The 23,129-nt window shown below is 31.2% G+C and overlaps 1 protein-coding gene across 22 annotated transcripts in view; it reads right to left on the bottom strand.

Moving 5' to 3' along the window:
- Positions 1-23,129, bottom strand: part of LOC120773898 (TLD domain-containing protein 2) — a 275,286-nt gene that overhangs the window by 14,320 nt on the left and 237,837 nt on the right. Inside the window, exon 1 of one of the 22 annotated variants that reach the window (XM_040103188.1) lies at positions 13,194-14,686. The exons of 20 other annotated variants lie outside the window; for them this stretch is intronic. In XM_040103188.1, the coding sequence (XP_039959122.1) occupies positions 13,194-13,409 (216 nt within the window). In that variant the 5' untranslated portion in view covers positions 13,410-14,686. Of the gene's footprint in view, positions 1-3,782; positions 4,391-13,193; positions 14,687-23,129 lie in introns of those variants that run through there. One more of the 22 variants, XM_040103212.1, reaches the window with a different exon arrangement.

Genomic DNA, 23,129 nt, shown 5'->3' with positions numbered 1-23,129 from the left:
TCTGGAGTTATTTGCAATTAGCAACACCATATTTTTCGCCATTTTGTATTTTAATTCATTTTTATTTTTTTCAGTATTTGCTTTACTAAATATAATCCTTTAAAAAAGGCTTCTGAAATTAAAATATTTATATTTTTTGATTTAATTGAAAAAACTATCGTTTACTTTTTTAAGAGTTCCTTTCTCAAAAGTTAAAAAAGTTTGCTGTTTTTGAATCAGTACTGTAAACTTGTTCCGCTTCATTATTTAATTATCTTACTAATTCACACTATTATAATTTCTTTTCAAAGTAAAATACCCATTAACTTTCATCTATTATCATGTATACCGCTACGATTAATCAAACTACAATTTTTTCGCAGAATCCGCATTGAAATTTACTAAATTTATTAACTTGGAAATGTGCTAATTCCTCATTTGCATTGACATCACAAAATCGCATGCATCATGTTACCAAAACACAAGGAGGACAGGTGCCCATGTATACGTTTCTATGTAACATATGTACATATGTATGCATAACTATAACCGCAAAAAATAGTCCAAAAATCCGAAATATCGTGATTCAAACTTTATTCGGGTTTTTTCATCACACACCATCTCAATCCACTCCAACTGTTATTCATATTTAACCCAAGTACGCCCACTAATGATAAAAATCAATGAATTCCCTTTATAATAACATACACTGCTGTCATATGAGCAATTTTCATTGACTATCTATACACACATATGTGAGTGTGTATTTCGACGTTTGATTGGACAAATCCCAGTATGTTCACTCGTAGCTGTCAAAGTGTGCGCGCGCTTGTCTGCGGCAATGACAAAGTGCCAATTACCTGGCGGTTGTGATTTTTTTGTTATTGTTACTGTTATGAATTGTTTAGGCGGCATTGTACTTTGCTGATATCTACAAAGTCGCGCAAATAAGTGACTTTGAGTTATTGATTTATTCGACAAGTATTGTTGCATTTTTGTTTTTTTTTTTGCAACGTCATCAAATCAATTGCGATATAGTCGTTATAATCGCTGAATTACAGACATATCTGCTGCTGTAAACTTGTATTTTGTACAGTAGAAAATTGATTGAGTGTGGGAAAATCAGAGTGCTTTACTAGCAATAAGCAGGTGGCAAAAAAAAAAAATAATGAAAAAGAATAAATAAATATATGATAATAGAAAAAATATTTATATTATTGTAAAAGAAAAAATGTGATTGCAAAGCATGCGAGTAATGCACAGTTGTATTTGCGTTTAGCTGGGGAATTTTTATAACAGAAAAAATTCTGTTGTATTAGAATTAAAATTCTCGCGAAGAGCGCAAGTGCATAATTTTCATTAGAATACTACGGCGGCATTTGCATTTATAAACAACTAGCTGATGATGATTATCTGATAAGTAGTTGCATCATTGTTTTCATGTTGCAAGCAAAATATTATATATTATAATTTCTTAGATTAATATGAGAGAGAGGAAAATTAGCTGCTGGGCGTATGAGTAATATTTTAATTTTTTGTTATTTTCATTTAAGCGCATTACTCATACGACATGTAGTACCACACCAGCACCACACAGCAATGCACAAATTGGATTAAAGAAAGAAAATTATACAATTATGTGCAAGGAAAAAGACAGTTGCATATCCATATGCACACGTTACAATTATGAGTGAAAGTGTGTGCACCAATTTCTAACTGTGTACGAGTACGAGCGCAATATAAAATGCGCAAACGTGAAATGTTGAAAGCATTAACTTCCAGCAAATTCAGCGTAAATTGACCGTGAAAATATTTTGTATATATACAAAGTACATGACATGACACATGCTCGCATATGGAGAAGTCCAATAGGGAAAATTTTATTTAATTGGAACAAATTTTGAAGCAAAAGCAACAAAAACTGTTATTATAGAGAGAAGAGATAACACAGCGTTAAAAAAAGCATAAAAACAAAAAAAATATTTATGAAAAATATACATAAATATGTATATACGTAATTAAAAACAATAAAAAAAATCAAAAAAAAAATTAAAAAAGAGGTAAAAATATATAAAAAATGTATATGAAAAAATATATTATTTAAAAAAATAATGAAAAAAATGTAAAATGAGAAAAATGTATTATAAGATAAAAAAACAAAATGTAATGTATAAAAACAAAAAATATATAAGAAAAATATATATATAATAAAACAACAACAAAAAATAAGAAAAATAATATATTTAAAAATATACAAAAAGCATAAATAAAGAATTAATATAAGTAAATTATTAAAAAATATAAACAAATATGAAAAAATTAGGAGAAAAAATAAAGCCACATTTCGCTATGAATTTGCTCTCAGGGTATACACATCCGTAAGCGCTCAAACATGCACTAGCACTCATGCATATTTACTACACAAATTGCTATTTTTTATTCTGGTCCATTTACTGCTGATGTAAAGTGGAAAATATAGAGCAACCTCACAATTGTGATTTATATTTGCTTGTTTTAATAACGCACCGTTAATGCATATAAACATATACATACATATAAACTCATATACGAGTATACTTATGAATTATGCATTTAATATCACAGCGGAACAAAGTTCATACCCGCAAACGTGCATTACTTTTATGCATAAAATATATTTCTCCATATAAATATATGATTACATATTTACATGTAGATGCATGTTCGCATGAAGGTTGAGGAGAAATGGCCTTGACTTTCGTTTGTGCACATTTCAATTAAAAATTCTAAATCAAAAAAGTGTAGACATGTTTTGATCACATAAAAGAACGGCCGAAGGACGACATTTATATTATGAGGAAAAGTCAGTTGCTTCAATTTTCTTGCAAGATTTTATTAAGTTATATTAAATAATCAATTTCCCGAAATTGTTACAAAAAAAAAATAGTGAATTCAGATTCCCTCTTAGAAACTCCCAATGAATCAAAAAAATATGTATGTATTCACATCTGCCTTATGTTATATTGTTCTGGTATACCAACTCATAGTTTGTCTTTCAAACAAAATTTTAAACAAACAAAATTATCCTTTTAAACTGTGTTTTTTTTAAATAAAAATATTGAAAAAATATTAAAATTTTTATTTTTATAAAAAAAAATCTGAAGTAAATATTTAAGAAAAAAAAATAAAGAAAGAAGATTTTATAAATAAATAAAAAATTATGAAGGACACTAGTTTGTCGTATGTTTTTGAAAAAACAATTTTCGAAAATTATGTAAATATTGTATATTCAAAGCTCTTGTGAAAATAATATGATAAAGCCATTTACAGATAAATTTAAGAAGAAATTCAAGAACAATTTAGTTTTCTATAAATAAAAATATTTTGGATATTTTAAATATCCCAAAAACTGTTCTGAGTTAAATTTATTATTATTTAAAATTTAGTGTTAAACATTTTAGCTTCTTTGAAAAAACAGTAAATATATTAGTATTATTAAACTGTTACTGCATTTTCTAAGAAAAATATTAATTTATTTTTTTTTAATTATTTTTTTTTAATATTTTTAAATTACGATATTCTCACATTAATATTTTACAAAAATTAAAAAAAAATGTATGTTATTTATTATTACAATAAAATATTACTGAGATTTCTCAAGGAATATATTAAAGTTTGATATTTCTTTAATTTAAATTTTCTTATTTTTTTAATATTTTTAAATTAGGTTATTCGCAGATAAATATTTAATAGAAAAAATTACCTACATACGTATGTATGTACATATGTATGTACAAATGTGTATTTATAAATTTTGTGATTACCTCACGCCGCAGCGCTGGAATAAGCGCCAATTCGCACATCTTTATGCCGCTTCTGGTTGCTTAACTTTTTAGCGCCGAAATAAACAGAACGCAGGCAATTCAATGAATGTTACTTATACGCCACCGTGTTCACCGCAGAGTATTGTGAATTATGGCGGTTTAACCACACTATATACTTCAATAAGTGCAAAGACACAGATAGTCTACGATTTGCTAAAATCTGCTTGAACTTTAAACTTAATTAAGTGCACTACAAGGGGTCCGCCGAAGTATTAATTGCTGATAAGCGCTATCGCTGCTGCTTTGTAATAATTTCACACGCTATTCAAATGGTATGCCGCTGCAGCTACTGCCGCAGATTTTTTTTTATCTTTAGCTTCTGTATTTGTAATTTTTTTTCTAGAAAATTTGTGCCACTAACACAGTGAGAAATGCGTGTGAACTGCAAAGGAGCGTTTGTTGTTCTTTTTTAATTTTTCACTATTTTTTCTTTATTTAATTTGGTCAATCGGTTACAAAACAACGTTAATTTAAAGCTTAAATTTGTTTAGAAATTAACGGGGACCACACGCTTTGCCGCGCTTTTCGCAAAAGCTGACTGCTACTTTCCACGTTTTAACACAAACTGTTGCTCAATCAGCGCGCTTGAGCCAAATGAAGGGTGTTTGTGCGAACTGAGGCTGTTTGTTCGAACTCTGGCTCTCGCCGAGTTGCGCCAGCTGACGCTTAACAGTTTTATTATTAGCGGCTTCGCAGCCGGTCTGCTGTCGTGTCTGGTTGACTGCCTAATCGGCTGACAAACTGTCTGGCTCAAAAGGTGGCCAACGTGTTGTTGTTAAAGTGACCGCATGCTAGAATTTCCAGCTGCACTTCAATGGCTTGCGTAAGTGTGTGTAGCGATGTGCGTGTGTGCGTTGGCATACTCACCGTATGGTGCTCAGTTGCGCGGCTGAGCGCGCAAAAATAACAATAAAATAACTCTGATAAATTCACATTTTTTGTTGCAACTGCTGAGGCAAAAATGTTAATATGTATGCGTTAAATACCACACTGTGCTAGGCACCTTTTAAATTGCCAGTTTGTTTTGCCTTCGCATTTATTTTGAATTTTTTTCTTATTTGTTTTGTAACTCATTGCAATTGTTTTCTTTATTTAATTAAAGTTATGATATTTGCACATGGTGTGCAGTTGGGTGTGCAAATTTAGTAGCCAGAGATTTTTAATATTTATTATAATTAGCTTTAGATAATCACATGGCCACGTTGTTGGTTAGGTTAAGTGCGATAGTCGGAATTTGAAATAGAGTTTATTCACAACAAAATTGTGTACTTCGTTCGGTAATAATTATCCATTAAGCAACCAAGTACTATCTAGCACTTAATTACTGATATACATATGTAATTCATTATATTGTTTATTGCTTAAAAGAAGCATTGATAAAAGAATTTGTTTTGAAAGTAAATCTTTTGTTTTTCTTAACTGAAAATTTTTTTGAAATTCAAAAATTTTTAGAGCAATAATTTAAAAGTATTTTTTGAATACATTCCCAATTGTTTTAAACTTTAACATCTTATTCAAAATTATATTTTTTTCGAAAACCAGAAAATTTTCGAATAAGAAATGTAAAGTATAAGAAAAAGAGTTTTAAAGTATTTTTCGAAAATACTGAAATAAATGAAAAATTTTTGGGATTATAATTAGAAAGCACTTTTTGAGAATAATTTTTTTAAAATCAATAATTTTTCTAAATCAAAAATTCAAACTTTTTTTGAAAAAAGAAATATAAATTTTTATCGGATTTCAAAAACTAAAAATGTAAATATGTTTTGAAAATTCAAAGTTTTTTGGAAAAAAAAATCGAAATAAATTTAATTTTTTTTTCGAAAATCAAAAATGTTTTTTAAAGAAGTGCATATGTTTTGAAAATTCAAATATTTATTTTTTTTAGTTTCGAAAAAAATTAAATTTATTTTAATTTTTTTTTTCAAAAAATTTTGAATTTTCATTTTGATTTGATTTCAAAAATCAAAAATGTTAATTGTTTGGTAAATTCAAAATTTAAAAAAAAAACTTCACTCAAATGTTTAATTACGGATTTAAGATTTGATTTGAACGCCATGATTGATTTAAATGATATAATTTGCTGTGGCACTTGAAATATAAATAAAAAGACTTTCTCGAAATAACGGTTAATAGTGTTTGAAAAATTTTTTGTAAGTCAAATCAAGTGAATTAAAAAAGGAAAATTGTATCCTTAGCTACAACAAAACGTTTTAAAATTTTATTATAATAAAAATTAAAATTTGAAACAGAAAATCTGAATTCAAAAATGCGAAAAAATAATTATTTCGAAATTAAAAATATAAATTTTGTTCATTCTTTCTTTCTATCCCCATGGAAGTATTCTCATTTGCTCATTTTGTAACTAATTTTAGTTATTTCGTTAATTATTCATAATTGACAGATATCAGCCATAAATTTGTGCAACAAAACGGCATTTATTGTGATTTTTTGTGTCCTCAAAAAGCAAATTTAATTTTGCTCGAGTATTTTGTGCGAAGTAAATGTATGAAGTGTGGGAACACTTTGCGGCAGGCACGCGATATTTTAATGCAATTAATTGAATATTTGCATAATTTTTAAATATAAGTTATTTTTAATAAAAGCAATGGAATCCAGCAACAACAAACAACAAAACAAAAGCGTAAACAAATGATTAAAGAATTGATGGTCTGCTTGGGAAGAAAGAATAATTGACTGCTTCCTCATTGGCACAACTGTCTGAGAAACAGTTGCAAGACAATATGAGGAAGAAAGTTTTACAAAAAAAATTTCGAGGTAAGGGAAAAAGCGAACAAAAATGCGTTTAATTTTACACATTTCAGCACAAAGACAACAAAATATGAGTTTAGTAAAGCGAGGAAAAGCACATTAAAGGCAGAGCCAAACGTAAACAAAGCGGAATACACGACTGCTAATGCTAAAGGCTACAAAAACGAAATGTAGGGGGCAAACAGTTAGATAGTCGAATGACTGATAGTCTGAAGCTGCATTAGTGCGCATTCTAATCTGTTTTGCTTTTGTAAACAATCTGTTTTTCGAAAATCGCTTCCGCTTTAGTTAATTAAACATAATTATATAGTTTTGAGCAAAATTATAATTATTAATTCCAATATATTTTTTCGAAATCGTTGCACATGTTCTGACTCACTACGAAATAAAGAACAGCTAGACATCGTTAGACAGATATAAAACAAATTCTTTGAAAAAAGTAAAAGAGAACAGATACGGTTCCACAAAACCGAACAAGAGAAAAGTTGTGTCACAAAGCTTTTAATATAATGCCACCTGAAACGTTTTAACAGATTTTTTTGTATGGACTCTTGAAATTTAATAAAAGAGAAGAGGTATGAACTCCACAAATCGGACGAACAGTCGCTAGTTTAAACATTTCATCGGAGGTTCTGTGGAATTAAACAACAGAAAAATTAAGTTTCTGAAACGATGAAATGGTCCAAGTAATTTGGATAACTTTTTCGAGACGCGAATACTTCAAGATACAAAAGTTACAAATTACTATAAAAATAGCTAAATATTTTTGAAAACCTTGTTGGCGAAAAGTGTATATTTTCTATATATTTTATAGCGTAATATAAAGGCTTCCTTAACTGTAGATAATTTGTACGGTAATTTTGTCGGTGGACCTTCATTAATTCGTTAAATTGTGAGGAAAATTAGGTAATTATACAAAAAGTTCGAACATTATATGTATGTATGTATGTGTGTGCGTGCAAGTAATTTAATGCGCATGTGAAGACAATCCAGTTCATATTAGTTTCAAACAATAGTTTGCTGATTGCAAACAACAAAATCATTATGTAAAGACCACCTTGACAGTGTTAAAATTTATAATTCGTCATAAATATATACGAATCTGTGGCACGTGAAGGCTTTTAGCAATAATAAAGCATATACTCGTACGATCTTTATCGCTTTCATAGGGATGACTAAAATACATTTCACATGCCGATGAAATGTTCGCACTCGCAGTCAACAATTGATTACATAAATTGAACCAACCAACTGGTTCAAATTGGTTACGCAGTTAGATGAAATCGCTTTCATACCTGCGTGCAAAAAAGTAGCACACAAAGTGACATGTGTTTAGATGTAGCATACATTTCAGCGCAAAACGAAATTCACGAGCAGTTTGATTGGCAAAGCAAGGAGTCATTTTACAGGTAAAAAATGAGGAGAATCGACACTATTGAACAAACACTCACACAACTGTACAAACACACATACAGATCGTTTGTGTTAAATATAATTTTCATTTTAAAATAATTTAAAAAAATATTTTTGTATTTAAAATTGCTTTTGCAGCGCTTCGTACATTAAATATTTACCTTGTGTTCACTTCGAATATTCGCAAACATTATAAAGTGCCTTTCGAAATATTTTTGAGTTTAAAATATATTATATGTTATACATACATAATATACATATATTTGTATGTAAAGTTATGTATTCTTTTGAACGATATTGGCAAGGCTTGAGCAAACCTTTCGTATTGCTTAATTTTCCCGTTAACTAACTTGGCTGTTGTTGGTTTGGCATGCTGCTTGCGAAACGTTCTGGCAAGGAGAGGCACGGCTATGAACTGTTGCCACAAAGTGGCACATCTGAACATTAAAGTGACACGAACAAAACCACATTAGAATGAGCTAAATAATACATATATGCACAATAATGCATTTTTTATATAACGGTGAATATACACACACACACACATATATGAAGTTGGTATACGCATGCATTTGCTTTGCAACTGAAAGGCTTAAGGCACAAGATAATGGGAAAAAATAATAGAAAAGTGCATTAAGAGTAAAGAGATTGCAGAGAGAAATGTTGCTTGAAGGAAAAACACGATTTTAACAGTATAAAAATCCGTTAACTGTAATTTGATACACTGCTGCCATAATAGGCGAGACAAATGGATCAGCAGGCAACAGAGAGCAAAACTGTTTCCAAGCACAAACTTACATACACACACACATACCATACATAAATTCATACATATGCCGTCATACAAGTTGCACTCAGTGTCGCCAACACTCTGTGTGCCACATACATATGTATTCGTATTTACTAAACCAATATGCGGAAGACAAGAGTGCAAATAGCCTTGCTGCAAGCAGCCGAAGTGATTGTTGTTGTTCGACGTGCTGCAACGCATTGCTCTGTTTGCTGCCGCGTTGTACATATCTGCTGGCGGCTCTTATGCACATGCTAGTCGTTTGGAAGCCGGCTTATTGCATACATATTTACTTGGACCAAGCTCCCAGTGTGATTTTATGATTTCGATGGCACCAATTGAGTTGAGAATAGTCTCTCGCAACTCTGGTAAGTTATTTTTTGTAATAAAAAGTCCATTGGTCAGTTAACCGCAGCTAAACATACACATATGCAAATGTGTGCTATCTTTAAATAGCATTGAAATCGATCTAATAAATCAATTAGTTCCACATATATGAACGATGAAATCAATTTTCCATTACAAGGTGATTCTTAATAATAAAAATATTGAAAAGAAAAATTATTTTGAAATTACCCTACATTAAATATTTTACTATTCGATTTCTTAAATGCTTTTAATTAAAGTTTCATTACTTATTTTAATTTTTTTTTATTTCCATTTTATCATAATTTTAATTATTATTTATTTTTAAATTATTGTTCATGAATATTCTAGTTATTACTGAATAAAAATTTTAGTTTATCGAGATTTTATAAGGCTTCATTAGGTAGAATATAAATATAAATATAAAATAAAAATTTACAGTTTAATCCATTATAATTTGGTTAATTATAGGCTTATATTTCAAGTGATTTTATATTTTATTTGAATTTATTTTATATATGAATTTGTGTTTCATTTTCTATATATATATTTATAATTTTTATTTTTTATATTTTTGTATTTTTTTATATTATTATATTTTATGTTTTTAATGTTTTCATATTTTTGTATATTGTTATATTTTTAATATTTTTATATTTTTTATATTGTTATAATTTTTATTTTTTGACATTATTATATTTTTAAATAATAGTTTTATAAGTTTTATTAATTTTTGTATTTATTATATTTAATGTGTTTTTTGCTTGGTAATATTAATTTATGGACATTAAAAAATGTAATCGCTTCGATTAAGTGCATACGATTTTTTTTAATAGTAATATAATATAAAATTTAATATAAAATTCGTCTTATATTTTCCGTTATTTTTAATTTTATTAAGTAATTTGTATCATTATTTTTGTTTTTATATTACTGTTGTTTTTATTTCAACTTGCTTTGTTAATATGTCTATACATTCCATTTAAATTTTGCTAATTTTAAGTACAAAACTCCTACAACTTTTAATATTTCATACAATTATTCGTAATTTAACTATGTTTGTCAACTTTTTAGTTAACATTTTTTTGTTTTTGTTGTTCAATTGCATTATTAATTATTTCGTTTTTCAATTAAATTAATTATATTTAATTATTTTATTTGAATTTGTTTATATTTCTACTTTTTACATTAGCTATTTTTTTGTTTTTTTAAATTTCCATTCATTATCGTTTGTTTTTTTAAATAAATTAATTGTATTTTTGTATTATTTTTTTTAGAATGTACCTTAAAATGTATTTCTACATACGTCTTTTTATGTATTTTTATTTATTTTGTATTTTTTCATTTTTTCTTTATTTGTACGATTTAACTTGTAAGCTCATCAATATTCCATGAGTCACCCTGTTTATGTGCATTTGAAACCCACCCATTTCATTGACCTCAATATCGGTTACGTCTCATTTTTATTGACAAGCAGTTTTGAGTTTATTTTTCATTTTTTGTGGATGTCTAAAGCATGTTTTTGTGCAATTTCGCATATTGACGAGAGCGAAGAGGCGCAGGCCAATGCCTTATTCATGGTTTTATGAAAATGCTTTGTGTTTTAAAAATGTTTGGTATAAGCACAAAAAAAGTGAAAGAGCACTTCAAGTGAGCAATTGAACATAATTGACAGTAAAGTATTGTAAGTTCTACAATAATCACATTATGTATGTATGTACATAAGTGCATGTTCACACACTTATTATTGAGTGTGTAAAATTCCATAATTGCTGTCAAGATTTAAAGTCTATTAAACATTTGAAGCAACAAAAGCAAGCGCAATAAGGAAGCAAGATGATATTAAATATTGGCAATTTATATTTATTTCTTATTTTTTATTCTTTTTCATATTTCTCCTCATCTATTTTACTAACTGTCAACTTTGGCGGTCGTTTTTTTAGACTCAATGTTTCATTTAAAGTTTTTTTTAATTGTTCTTTTTGTTGTTTTAAATGGGTGATGCACAAACATCTGTACTGAAATTAAAACATGTCGTGAGTAAATTGACATTTTACGCTTTCCTTCGAGGTGTGCGCTTCAACTGCAATGCCAGCGTGCTGCTGCCGTCAACTCGCCGCCATGCAGTAAGCGGCGCAACAAGTCACGTCTGCGAGTCGATTCATTGCCAGCAATCTGTTTTAGCAATCAATTCGAGTGTTTGTTGAAAATGCTTTTCTAACACTGATTTCATGCGAGCGATATTTCTCAATCAATGGATGCCGTGTGCAACGCAGCAGCGCATCTGCCCGGTTTGTATTGCCCGCGGACTCACGTGGTATTCACATTTGCATGAACACTCCAACTATTTTGTTTATATTTGTAAACAAATATTTATTAGCTTATTAGCTTACGTGAAAGTTAACTTTTTATTATATTTATCTTTCATTTGTTGTCTACAATCTTACTTGCGGTGTTTTGTTTTTACTTGCGACTCGAACAAGCGCACACTATTTTAAATATCTATGTTTTGGAGAGTATGCCAAGAGAGCTGTTTAGTCAACTTTTAATTACATATTTGTTGATACGAGTAGCATCAAGATTTTTTCTAATTTAATTAAATATTTTGCTGCTCTTTTATGGTACAAATATTAGATTTCCGAAAGATTGTTATTAAAACAGAGTGACACAGATGTGGAAATACTAAAAAAATAAAGCCATTATTTATATAAATTTTTGTAATTTTTCTGTTGACAAAAGAAGTCTTCTCTCACGTTCGTACGGATATAAGATAGTTAGTATATGTAAGTATATACATAAGTGCACTTTATTTTTAAGCTCTTCTCTGAATATTGACTATTTGCATAAGTATGTGCGCCTTTTCGGTGTGAATAAAATATTCCACTCTAAAGTGATGATTCTTTTTTTTTAACAGTTTCACAAAGGCTTCCTGGCATGGCTTCGTTGCTTACTAAATAAAATCGACCAAGGTAGGCTTTGTAAAGAAAATGATTCTGAATAGGTTGACAAATTGGGCATGGCTGAGCTGTAAACTCGTCAGCTGTGAAAAGCACAGCACTGTGCAGATTTTGATTTCGAAACTAAAACTTACTTAATCAAAAGCTGGCAAACTTAAAAAAACTGTTATTTCAAACAGTTTCAAGAGATTATAGAAATAGGTTAAATGAGAAGTTCTGATGAATAATAAGTTGTAGGTATTAACGAACTAATTTTTTGCTTAATGCTGTAATATGTTCTAGAAAACAGCGTCTCAAGAGTTATGTTATGATAAAGGAAGTTCACGTTTTTTTCAGTTCAACTAGATCTTTTTTAAATAACTAATTATATAATAGAGTAGAGTATGGGCGAAAACCTGATTTCATCGGTTTTACAGGGTGGTGAAAAATAATTTTTCTAACCCAAGCAACACATTTTGATCCTTTTCTTACCGTGATACTGCCTAATTTAAATATTTTCTAGCTAATAAGACCATATTAATCCATCTATATATGTACATATATATAAATATATGTATATGTTTGTATACACGCTGAAAAATAATTTATGTGCTTTTCAAACACTTAACAGTTATTTAAAAGAATTAGTCATATTTTTTAATTTACCAGCAAACGTGCTGAGACTAAATTAAAAAATTAATAAAAATGTGCAAATTACGCAAGCAGCTGGAGCTGGTCCGGCATGTCCGTAAACCGCACATAAAATGTGATTCTCTATTAATCTTCACTAGCACAAACAAATTTAATGTGAACTGTTAACAAATTGCATAAACACTTCCATAGAAAACGCTGCGCCAAACTGTTATCTGTCGACAGATGCTAATTACACCGCTTTGTTGTTGTTGCCACATGCAAACAACTGATTAAAGAGACAGCTGACCGATCACGTTTGTATATTTGATTAAACCCGCGTGGCAGGCAACGAATATATAGTACAGATATAGATTTATATATACATACATACGCTATGTAACGACTTGTATCTAACTGTAGTTGTTGTTTGCCAACACTCACCGTTTCATGCATTTCGCCACCCTCATCCAACAACCCTTCAACACTTTGCACATCTTTCGTCGGCGACGGTGGCGGCGTGGGTGCGCGATTTTTCGCCGTCAACATGGAACGCGGCAAAAAGTTGCGACCATAACGTAAATAAAACCAACGCCCCCACTTGCGACCGGCAGCCGCCAAAGCCACCGCGCAGCCCACCAACGAAATGACAAACCACATGTTGCTGGCTTTTTAATTAAGATTGCTGTTTTCCTTCCGAGTTGATTGTAAAATCCAACAAAAAAAATTCAAAAAAGAACTTGTGTGGCTGATAAGCACACCTTTAAAAGCTTAGTAGTCGCACAACAGGTTGCTCTAATATCGCAGGCTGTTCGTCGTTTCCCTTGAGTTTTCGCGCTGTGTGCTTTGTGCTATTGTTTATAAACAAATGCGAACACGCACGATAAACAGAGCGTGAAAATGGAGCGCGTGTGGGTGTGTGTGCGAGAAAAGCTTAACGAAAGCTTTGAGGGTTGTGCGAATAATTTGCCGGTAGATTCGTTGCTTTTTGGTGTGCTTGCTGTTTGAGCGCGTTGTGTTTGGCACTGAAGCGCGTGTGAAATTGAGCGCCTCTCTTGTCTAATTGAGCGCGTTGCACTATTGCTCGCATCGAGCGAATGTGTTATTAAATTAAGCGCTGCCTTTTCTAATTTAGAGCGTTGTGTTTTCTCTTTGAACGCACCTGAATTGTGTCAATTTATCTTGTGCGTTTGTACGGTTGGTTCACACTGCTCCACTGCAGCATTTGCGTGCTTTACTCTGGTTTCTCACACAGGCATATGATTTGTTTATTTTTTATTTTTTAGCTTTGTGGGCTCGTTTAGTTCTGTGTTTGTGTGCGTTGCTTATGCTCTTTCATATTTTTACACACATCGAATTTGATTTGCCAGCTGTCTGCCTTTATTCTCGGTTTGCGCTCGTTACTGTTTCTTTTTCGCTGTGTTTTACACTATTTTATCAATCGGTCTCATGGTCTTGTGACCAATTTGCTCGAACTAATATTGATATTTCCACACTTTGTCTGCTTTAGATTGCACAGTAGTCGACATGCACTTAGTTTTGTTGCTGTGCGCAACTATTCGTATATTTTCAGTTGCCTCAACAAATATAACAACTATTTCACATTTTTGAATGATTAGTTTTTCATTTGTTACAACAAATTTGCCATTACATTGATTTGATTTTGTGCAATGAAACTTGTGACACAACTACCGTCACACCAAAAACTAAAAGAAAGCACCACAAAAATGCAAAACTCAGCTGTGCTTAGCTGTCGATTAAAGGTTCCGCTCTGCGCTCTGCAACATTTGACAGTGAAAATAGGAACCTTCTAACTAGAGCGAGTAGGTGTCAAATTCTTTCGATGAGCTCAGCAGTGGGAATTGTAGAGGAGCTGCAGTCGTGGTGGGGACAAAGCTGTCGCTGATACGACCAAAGAGGAACTGCGCACATAAAAGTAGCTGAACGCGTTAGCGAATGATGTGAAACGTGAACTGGATTTCAAATGGCGAAAGAAATATACAAGCAATAGTTTGACGGCACCAACAAGTACCAGCGAGTGCGAAACGCCGCCAGCGAGTGCCGGGCAAAGAATATACAAGCATAGTTAATAAACAGACAGAGAGAAAACGAGCGAGAGCTAGTGAGAAAACAACTTGTGAGAAACAGGTAAAGAGCGGAGTCACTACAAAAGCTATATGTGGATGCGAGCGCTAGATATTTGGGGAGCAGCAAGCAAATCACTCAATGATACACCCAACTAGCTACATTTAACAACGAACGAACAACGAGTTGTAGGCGCGAGTGTTTAGCAGCTACGAAAAATACACCGAACCGGTTACTTGTTTTCCAGATTCAGCATGCCAGCGTAAGAGAGCCGCACGTTTGTTGATCGCGCGAGTGTTTATAACTCCAAGTTGGGTGTGTACCCACGTAAATTTTTTTTCCATCACTTAGATGCATTATTACACACAAGCTTGGTGTATGGTGCAGCCAAATAACTGCAGCCGTTTGTGGTGCTCTGTTTGACGCGTGAATGCGTGTGTTGGAATGCTGACTCGATTGTTTGACCATAATGGGCTAGTGGCTTGTCGAGCAAGCGGTTTAACCTGCTCCACTTGCGCTTTTAGAGGCGAGTGAGACAACAAGCTTTGCTCAGCGCTTGCTTATATAATGGAAGCAGTGCAAATGGAGGCCTGCAGCTTAATGGTAAAAAGTGAGCTTTAAGAAAATAACAATCTATTTCTGATTTAGTAATTAAAATAATAGTTTTCTTGCTTGTTTACGGTCTGAAATAATTACCATTTAATTAAACTGCAATGGTTTTGCAGCAGCAACAACTATTTATAGTGGTTTCAGCATTTTCTTGTTTCGCTGTGTATAACAGTATCATTCCAATTTGATTGGCTAGCTTTGAGTGTCGCGCAGCCCCCCGGGCGTATGCGTGATTATTTATGGCGTTGGCCGTGCGCATGCGTTTGAAATTCTTGAATAAATAGTTAACAATTTTTGTAATTTTTACAAATTAATATTATTTATAGGATTTTTTTTTTTTGGTTGCGAGTACACCGTTTAACTCAATACATTTATTTTTGGCGATAGTGAGCTGTGGGGCAATGCGCCACAGTGTGTGTGTAGGTATGTAATTTTGTCGTATTTTGAAATTTTTAATTAGTGAAATGCTCTAATAACGCATTTAAAGCGATAATTTTAAATTAAAATTTATTTTTTTAATTTTTTCCTCTGCACTGGTCAATCAGCTGAGGGGATAGTTGAAATATCATGATATATTTCAGAGCCACTCTGGCTTGTTTGCTAGATTTTCAGAAAGCATTGTAACAGGTTACTTACAGCTTGTTATTCTCTCAGTACGCTTTGGTTTTAAAATAACCTCACTTTCTTTAAATTTCTTGCCAGCAGATCACATTTAGAAATATATTTTTTAATCAACTCTTCTTTCGGTGGCCTCAAAACTCTATGAAGTTCTTTACATACTAATGTTTGTGTGTGCATTAGCATGTGTAAATTATATTAAATTTGCTTGCAAAGTTTAGTTGTGCAATTAGCACTTCCTCAATTTGAGGAAGTTTGCATTCTAAGCGGATGTTACTTGCTTTTGTTTGCACTTAAGAAATATAACAAAAGTTGTTTGTTTTTATTAAATTGAATGAACACAAAAACCATGTACATATATATATATATATACATACTATACAAACATATGTATATTGGTCAAGGGCAATGGTCGTTTTTGCTTTCGTACATGATAAAAATGTTTATGTTTTTTTCATCGCAATTTTCACGGAGACATACACGTACATATGTATGTATGTTAGGATAGTTAAGTGTTGGGTATATAAGTTTGTACCTGCTATTTGTTTTTTATAAAATGTTTAAAGGGTTGTACTAAATTAATTTTGTTTGCTGGTGAAGGTTAAGTTAAAAAAAAATAAATTATGTTATATAAAAACAAGAAATAAAAAATAAAGTTATTAATAAAGAAATAAATAGCAGCAGAAATAATAATATTAATAATAAAAATAATATTGTTATTAAAAAACAATATTAAATTTAAAAAAAAAAAAATACTTTACAGAGGAACAAAAAACAAAAATTAATAAAATTATAAAATAATACTCCACATCCGTTTCAGAAGAAATTGATAATAACCAATATTGTAAATGTATGCGTAAAAAATATTAATAATTAAGAAATAGAAATTAAAAAATATATAAATAAATTATGGTAATGTACTAGATCTGCACGCGGAAAAATAGATAATTGTCAAATTAAACACCAAAAACAAGGATTAATAAAAAAAATATGCAACTTTAAAAGTCGATCGATAAATTAATTTTCTGTGAACTCGTTAAACAAAACAAAAATCTATCTTGAAGCCAAATAACTGTAATAAGATCAATGTAAATAAGAATAGTGAGTTTTCAATATTTCGAAAGCTTTATTATAATTTATTAAGTGCACGGAATCGGATGGAAATATATTTTACAATTTTATTTATCAGCAATTCATTATATATACAAACATACATACTATATACATATGTATGTATATATGTATAAATACATATTTCAAGAAATTTACTACTGTTTATAAAACATTTCAGCACTTGCTTTGTTCAGCTTTGTGAAAATATTTATCGAAAATATATGCAAACAAATGTACGAAAATAAATACATACAATTCACCAATAAGAAAGAAAATATAAGAAATTAAAAAAAAAACTACAGAAATACAAGTAAACAGCTTAAATGGTGTTATCCAAGCTGAAAAAATGCCAGCGGCCACTAGTGCTGGCTTAACGGTCTGGAGCTTCAAAATGGAGCAAAACAAAAGCAAGCTGATAATACGGCCATTGTTGTTGGTTGGCTGTATGAAAATTTGCACAAGCTTATATAAATATTTGCACACGTTTGCATTACACTGTGTACATAGTTATACACGTATGTGTGTATATATGCAATAGCATCCAGACTCATAACCCTATTTGCTGTGACACACAGTGCAAAAATGATCGATTGTCGATCGTTTAGCAAACTGAATGCTACAATTATTGACAGCTGTCAACAGCTGGCTGCAAGAAATAAGATAAAAAGCGTGTTTATATATAAATATACATATACAAACACATACAAATATACATAGATACGTATATGCAATGTATCTAACATGACAAAGATTTTATTGTAAAAATAAAGAAGAAAAAAAATACACTGCTTGGCTTAGCTAATCGATTCAGCGATTGCAATGCGAAACTATTTATCGAAATTAGTCAATAATTCTGTGCCAATTTATTGACACGAAATCCCATACAATATATTTTTAATATCCTTTCGCTTTCTTAAGGCCAAATGCAATGCTAAAGAAATTGTGATAATGCAAAAACAAAAAGACAACAACAACGCTAAATGGAATGACACAATTTATTTCTGCTTTTCGCAATTCTTAAATTGAATTGTAAATTGGCTTTTATGGCAACAACGTCCTCTACTCAATTATTTCTCAATGCATGCGTGAGGAACGCGACTTAGCAGCGACGATGGAGCCGGGAGTACTTAAATATATAGTACATATTTACATCTAGAAATGTATATATGCATAAACGTATATGCAGTTATCAACAGCGCGATGCTAGGTGCCTTTGAAAACTCAGTTTAGTTTGCCACATGCAATTTGTGACATAAATAGCAGCGCGATAAATGCGATTTAAATAATAACAATAATGAGGACGCCGAGTGACCCAATCTAAAATATCACAATATCATGAGCTTGAATCATAATGCCTTGAAATATAGTTCATGAATATTTTTACGCATTTTAATTTGTAGAAAACATGTGAACACCTTAAAAACAAAAAATAAAAGATTCTATGAAAGAACTCTATTTTGATCGGTCAGTTTGTACGGCAGCTATATAGTCTTCCGATGTGAACAATTTTTTCTGCCAAATTTCTTGAAGAAATCTCGTTAAATAAAAAAGTTTTCCATACAGGGAAATGATTTTGGTCGTTCAGTTTGTATGACAGCTATAAGCTATAGTGGTTCGAAATTGGTGGTTCCGACAAATTAGCAGAAAGGAATTAGCGAATATGCAGACATGTGGAATTAACTAAATTGATTTAGTTCACCATATTGATCATTTATATAGATTTTTTAAAGAATCGCCGACGTTTCCTTCTGGTTGTTACAAATTTCGTGGCAAACTTAATATATATATGTTCTTTGTTGAAAGTAAAAAATAGAAGATTTCCTAAAGATTGTGCGGAATATTATGTTTATATATAGATTGAGGAACATACACCCGCGGCCAAGCGTAACTTACCATTAAGAAATTTCTAGCGAAAACGTGTTCTATCACTCATTGTAACGGTACTTGTTGCGGTAATGGAATTTTTCCGTTAAGTTTTAACGAAGTGATCTCTGACTTACACAAATATAAAATATTAAAAAAAAAAAATAAGTTCTGTCAAAAAAGTTAAAGTAAATCAGAACTAAAAAAAATGTTAGAAAGTGTTTGGGAGGAGGAAATTTCAAGCAGTGTTTTGGAGAAACTTGTTGGGTCAATGCCTGCTCGTATCGAAGCTGTAATATCCGCTAGAGGTGGACCGACGCCATATTAGATTTCCCGTTATTCTTTTTGAATATGTTGTAATTACATTTTCAATTGAAAAAAAAAATGTTGATAAGTTATTACAAGAATTAGTAATAATGAAATCAAAGACTTTTGTGCAAATAAAAAAAAGTTGTCTCAATTTAATTTTACAAATGGGCCAGATTAAAGTCAACAGTTAACCAAATATATTCGAGCCATCGATATATTCCTCGTATTCTATTAAATCCATAAAAAAGTTACCCAAAGAACGAAAAAATTGAAAATAGTGAAAAAATATCAAGTGGTAAGTTACGCTTGGCCGCGGGTGTAAAATACCTAGCCTATACCTATTGTACTTATAAAACCAAAGTTCTTCTTTAAGCTAAGTCCTTAAATGACGGTTAATTAAAGCCAACCAAAAAATACATTCTTGTAGATTTTGCATTAGATACTGACTTGTGTTGAAATATGGCTATATGAAACAAGTTGGGATTATAGATTAACAGCTTAAGTGATAATTTTCATTTGTGGCAGGGCTGCCATATATGAATATTTAACAAATAAGTTTTTTGAATCGGTGTTGCTTGGAGTGCTAAAATTGAAGGAAGATGACATCCCTAGAGAAGCATTCGACAAGAGTCGACACTTATAAATAATCATATTTTGTTTTAAGGAATGTTTGCCTTACAATATGGCCGATTAAAAGTAGCCACGAAAAAAATTTGAATTTCTCATGAAATATTTATGTTAAATAAATTCTGGCAACTTGGTAAATATATGCAACCAATATTAAGAATTTAACTCAGAAAATGGATAAGGGACAATTTTTAGTATTATGTATAATTCCAGCCACTCATTCAAAATGAGTTAGTTAACTGATTAATTAAGTAACAAGTTGCGCTAAATTTAATTAAATTAAATTGAAAATATATACAATTTAGAGGTTATAAAAAATTTTAAATTTCAATTAAGCGATTTTCAATTATTAATTAGCATCACTTAATCATTAAGTTTGTTATATAACTTTTACCGTAATAGATGCTAATTGAGCGATAACAATAAGGTGCATACAATTAACAATAAAATTAACACATTTTGCCGTAGAAAAACATGTTGAAATATAGCAACAACAATTACTTCATGCTTTATTAGCATATAATGACAAGAATTTGACAGTTCGTCAATTTTAATTGAGCCATCAGCAGACACTTTAGCAAATGTAAGCACCTACTTGGTAGTTAGCCATCTACAACAACAAGCCTTGAGTACTTGGCGTAATGAATACAAGGTTCGTAATACCATAAATACATTTACAGAGCTAGCAATTAGAATTTTCAGCACTTTTTGGCATGCATTATGGCCAGTCATTTTTTAAACGGCTGCCATTTGCGGCCATGCGATCGAATTGAAAAGGTAATGGCAGGCAATCAGTGGCTGAGACAGTTGCAATTAAATTTCGCAAATTTATGCGTTGCTTAAATACTTATTTAATTTAGTCGGCGTATGCAACCAAAATATAATTATAATTTTTCAATTTTTATTTGCACTTTTAAGTTTTTGTTTGTAGGTATGCGTGGTCATTCACAAAAATTTGTATGTACTGTATGTGCGTATGCACCATATTTTTTCAAGGCACTCCATCAAACGTATAACAAGTTTTGTTTCTCGCCTTTTGGCCTTTTTTGACTATATTATAAATATTTAATGACAAGGTGGGTTTATACATATGTAGCGACTGATGCGCATCAGCTATTTTAATGGGCATAAATACATATAGATACATACTATAAATATCGCATCAAGTCAGGTGGGTCAGGTCAGCTGACTTCGGTTGAGCTGTTTATATTCATGTAGGAGTGTATTAAATAAGAAAACAAATTGGCATACAAAAGTCACGTAGTCGATTTATGCATATTTATCGATAGTTTCGACTAGGCTCATACCTACATATATGTATGTACTATACATTAGGGCGCTTCAAAAAAATTTTTGATTTTTTTTTTCAACTCTTACCCCCTCAAATGTTAGTGGTTGTCAAACAAGAAATTCTCCCTCAAGCCAGGCGCTGAAGCTTAACTCTAAGGGGTCGCTATTTTTTTTTAGGTTCCCATACATTTAACATAGGAATTTTCGTTTTTTCATTCAAACTAGAATTTCAACAACAATTTTCGTTTCTCAAAAATAACCATCACATATTCATAAAGTTGGCTTTTCAAACTTTAAAAATTCCCGCGTAAATAATATGCGACTAATAATGCTATTCTTAGTGTTGTCCTCGCCTTTATTTTTCATTTTATTTGCTAAAAAATTATTATTATTTTGTCAACATAAACATAAACGAAAGACCTTGAATTATGACATTTAAAGTGAAATATAAAAGTGGGTCAACTTTTATGATTGATCTGTCAGTTTTCTATATTGAGGATGGCTTCAAGCACATATGACATATTAAAACCCACAACAACAAAAACCTCTTTCTGACATAAATATACACATTTTGAGCGCTGTTCCGTGCGAATGCTGGCACGTTTCTCACACATTTATAGATAATTATAAGTACTATGTATTTTATGTCCCCTATGATTATGAGTATTTATTACAATTTGCAATCTTGGAAATTCTATCGCAGCACACATGACACAATTGCGCCAAAGCAAAAACTGTGATTAACGCAAAAACAAAAAGAAAAAAATAAAAAATATACAAAAAAATACAAATGAAATAGTATAAAATAACATATTCATAGGAGGTGCTGAGAGGAGGGCGCTTGTGGCTTGTGATGGCCACACCTGTTGCGGTGACAATACCAAATGACGTACAATGGCTGAATATAAATCTTTGTTAACTAGTATAAATTTACCCACAATTCACCGATCGAAACAAAGCGTGTGTTTTTTCGAAAGTTAAGCTCCCGCTACTGTGATCAAACCCAGCAAGCATAAACTCAAGTTATTATACCCTGAACAGGGTATATTAAGTTTGTCAAGAAAGTTTGTAACACCCAGAAGGAAGCGTCGGAAACCCTATAAAGTATGTACATATATATAATGATCAGTATGTTGAGCTGAGTCGATTTAGCCATGTCCGTCTGTCTGTCTGTCTGAAATTTTGCAAACGTCATTTTCTCTTCAAGAAGTTGCTTATTTTTTGGAACTGCCGATATCGGACCACTACAACATATAGCTGCCATACAAATTGAACGATCGGAATCAAGGGCTTGTATGGAAAACTGCTTAAGGTAATAATATAATCTCCGAAAAAATTGTTCAGATCGGATTACTATAGCATATAGCTTCCATACAAATTGAACGATCGGATTCAATTTCTTGTATGGAAAACTTTCGCATTTGACGTGGCATCTTCCATACAAACTGAACACATAGTTACTAAAATGAATGCACCTGTGAAGGGTATATTAGCTTCGGTGCAGCCGAGGTTAACGTTTTTTCTTGTTTTATATTTGCGTTCTATTTTTTCTCAAATATACCTATTTCGTGAATTTGTAGTAATGTGTTAAAGCAATAGTATTTAACTTAAACCAGCTGACCATCGAGCTTTAAGCTCACGATAGAAAGCTTTCAAACTTTTCAAACTGAATAAAAAAGTATCAGCTTAGCATAATACGAGTAACATTTGTTCGGAAATCCGTTTCTTAACCCATGACAGGCTTTGACCTTACAAGCCACCCGCATCAGCAGCCTCTAGGTGCTTAGTAGTGTAAGCTTTAAGCCTTTTTAGACAAGTCTATTAAACTTTTTTTTCGCAAATCTAAGTAACCAATATCCAGAATAA

The sequence above is a fragment of the Bactrocera tryoni genome, chromosome 1 (genome assembly GCF_016617805.1).
Source record: "Bactrocera tryoni isolate S06 chromosome 1, CSIRO_BtryS06_freeze2, whole genome shotgun sequence".
NCBI classification, from domain to species: domain Eukaryota; kingdom Metazoa; phylum Arthropoda; class Insecta; order Diptera; family Tephritidae; genus Bactrocera; species Bactrocera tryoni.
This window is presented reverse-complemented; position numbering and strand designations above follow the sequence as displayed.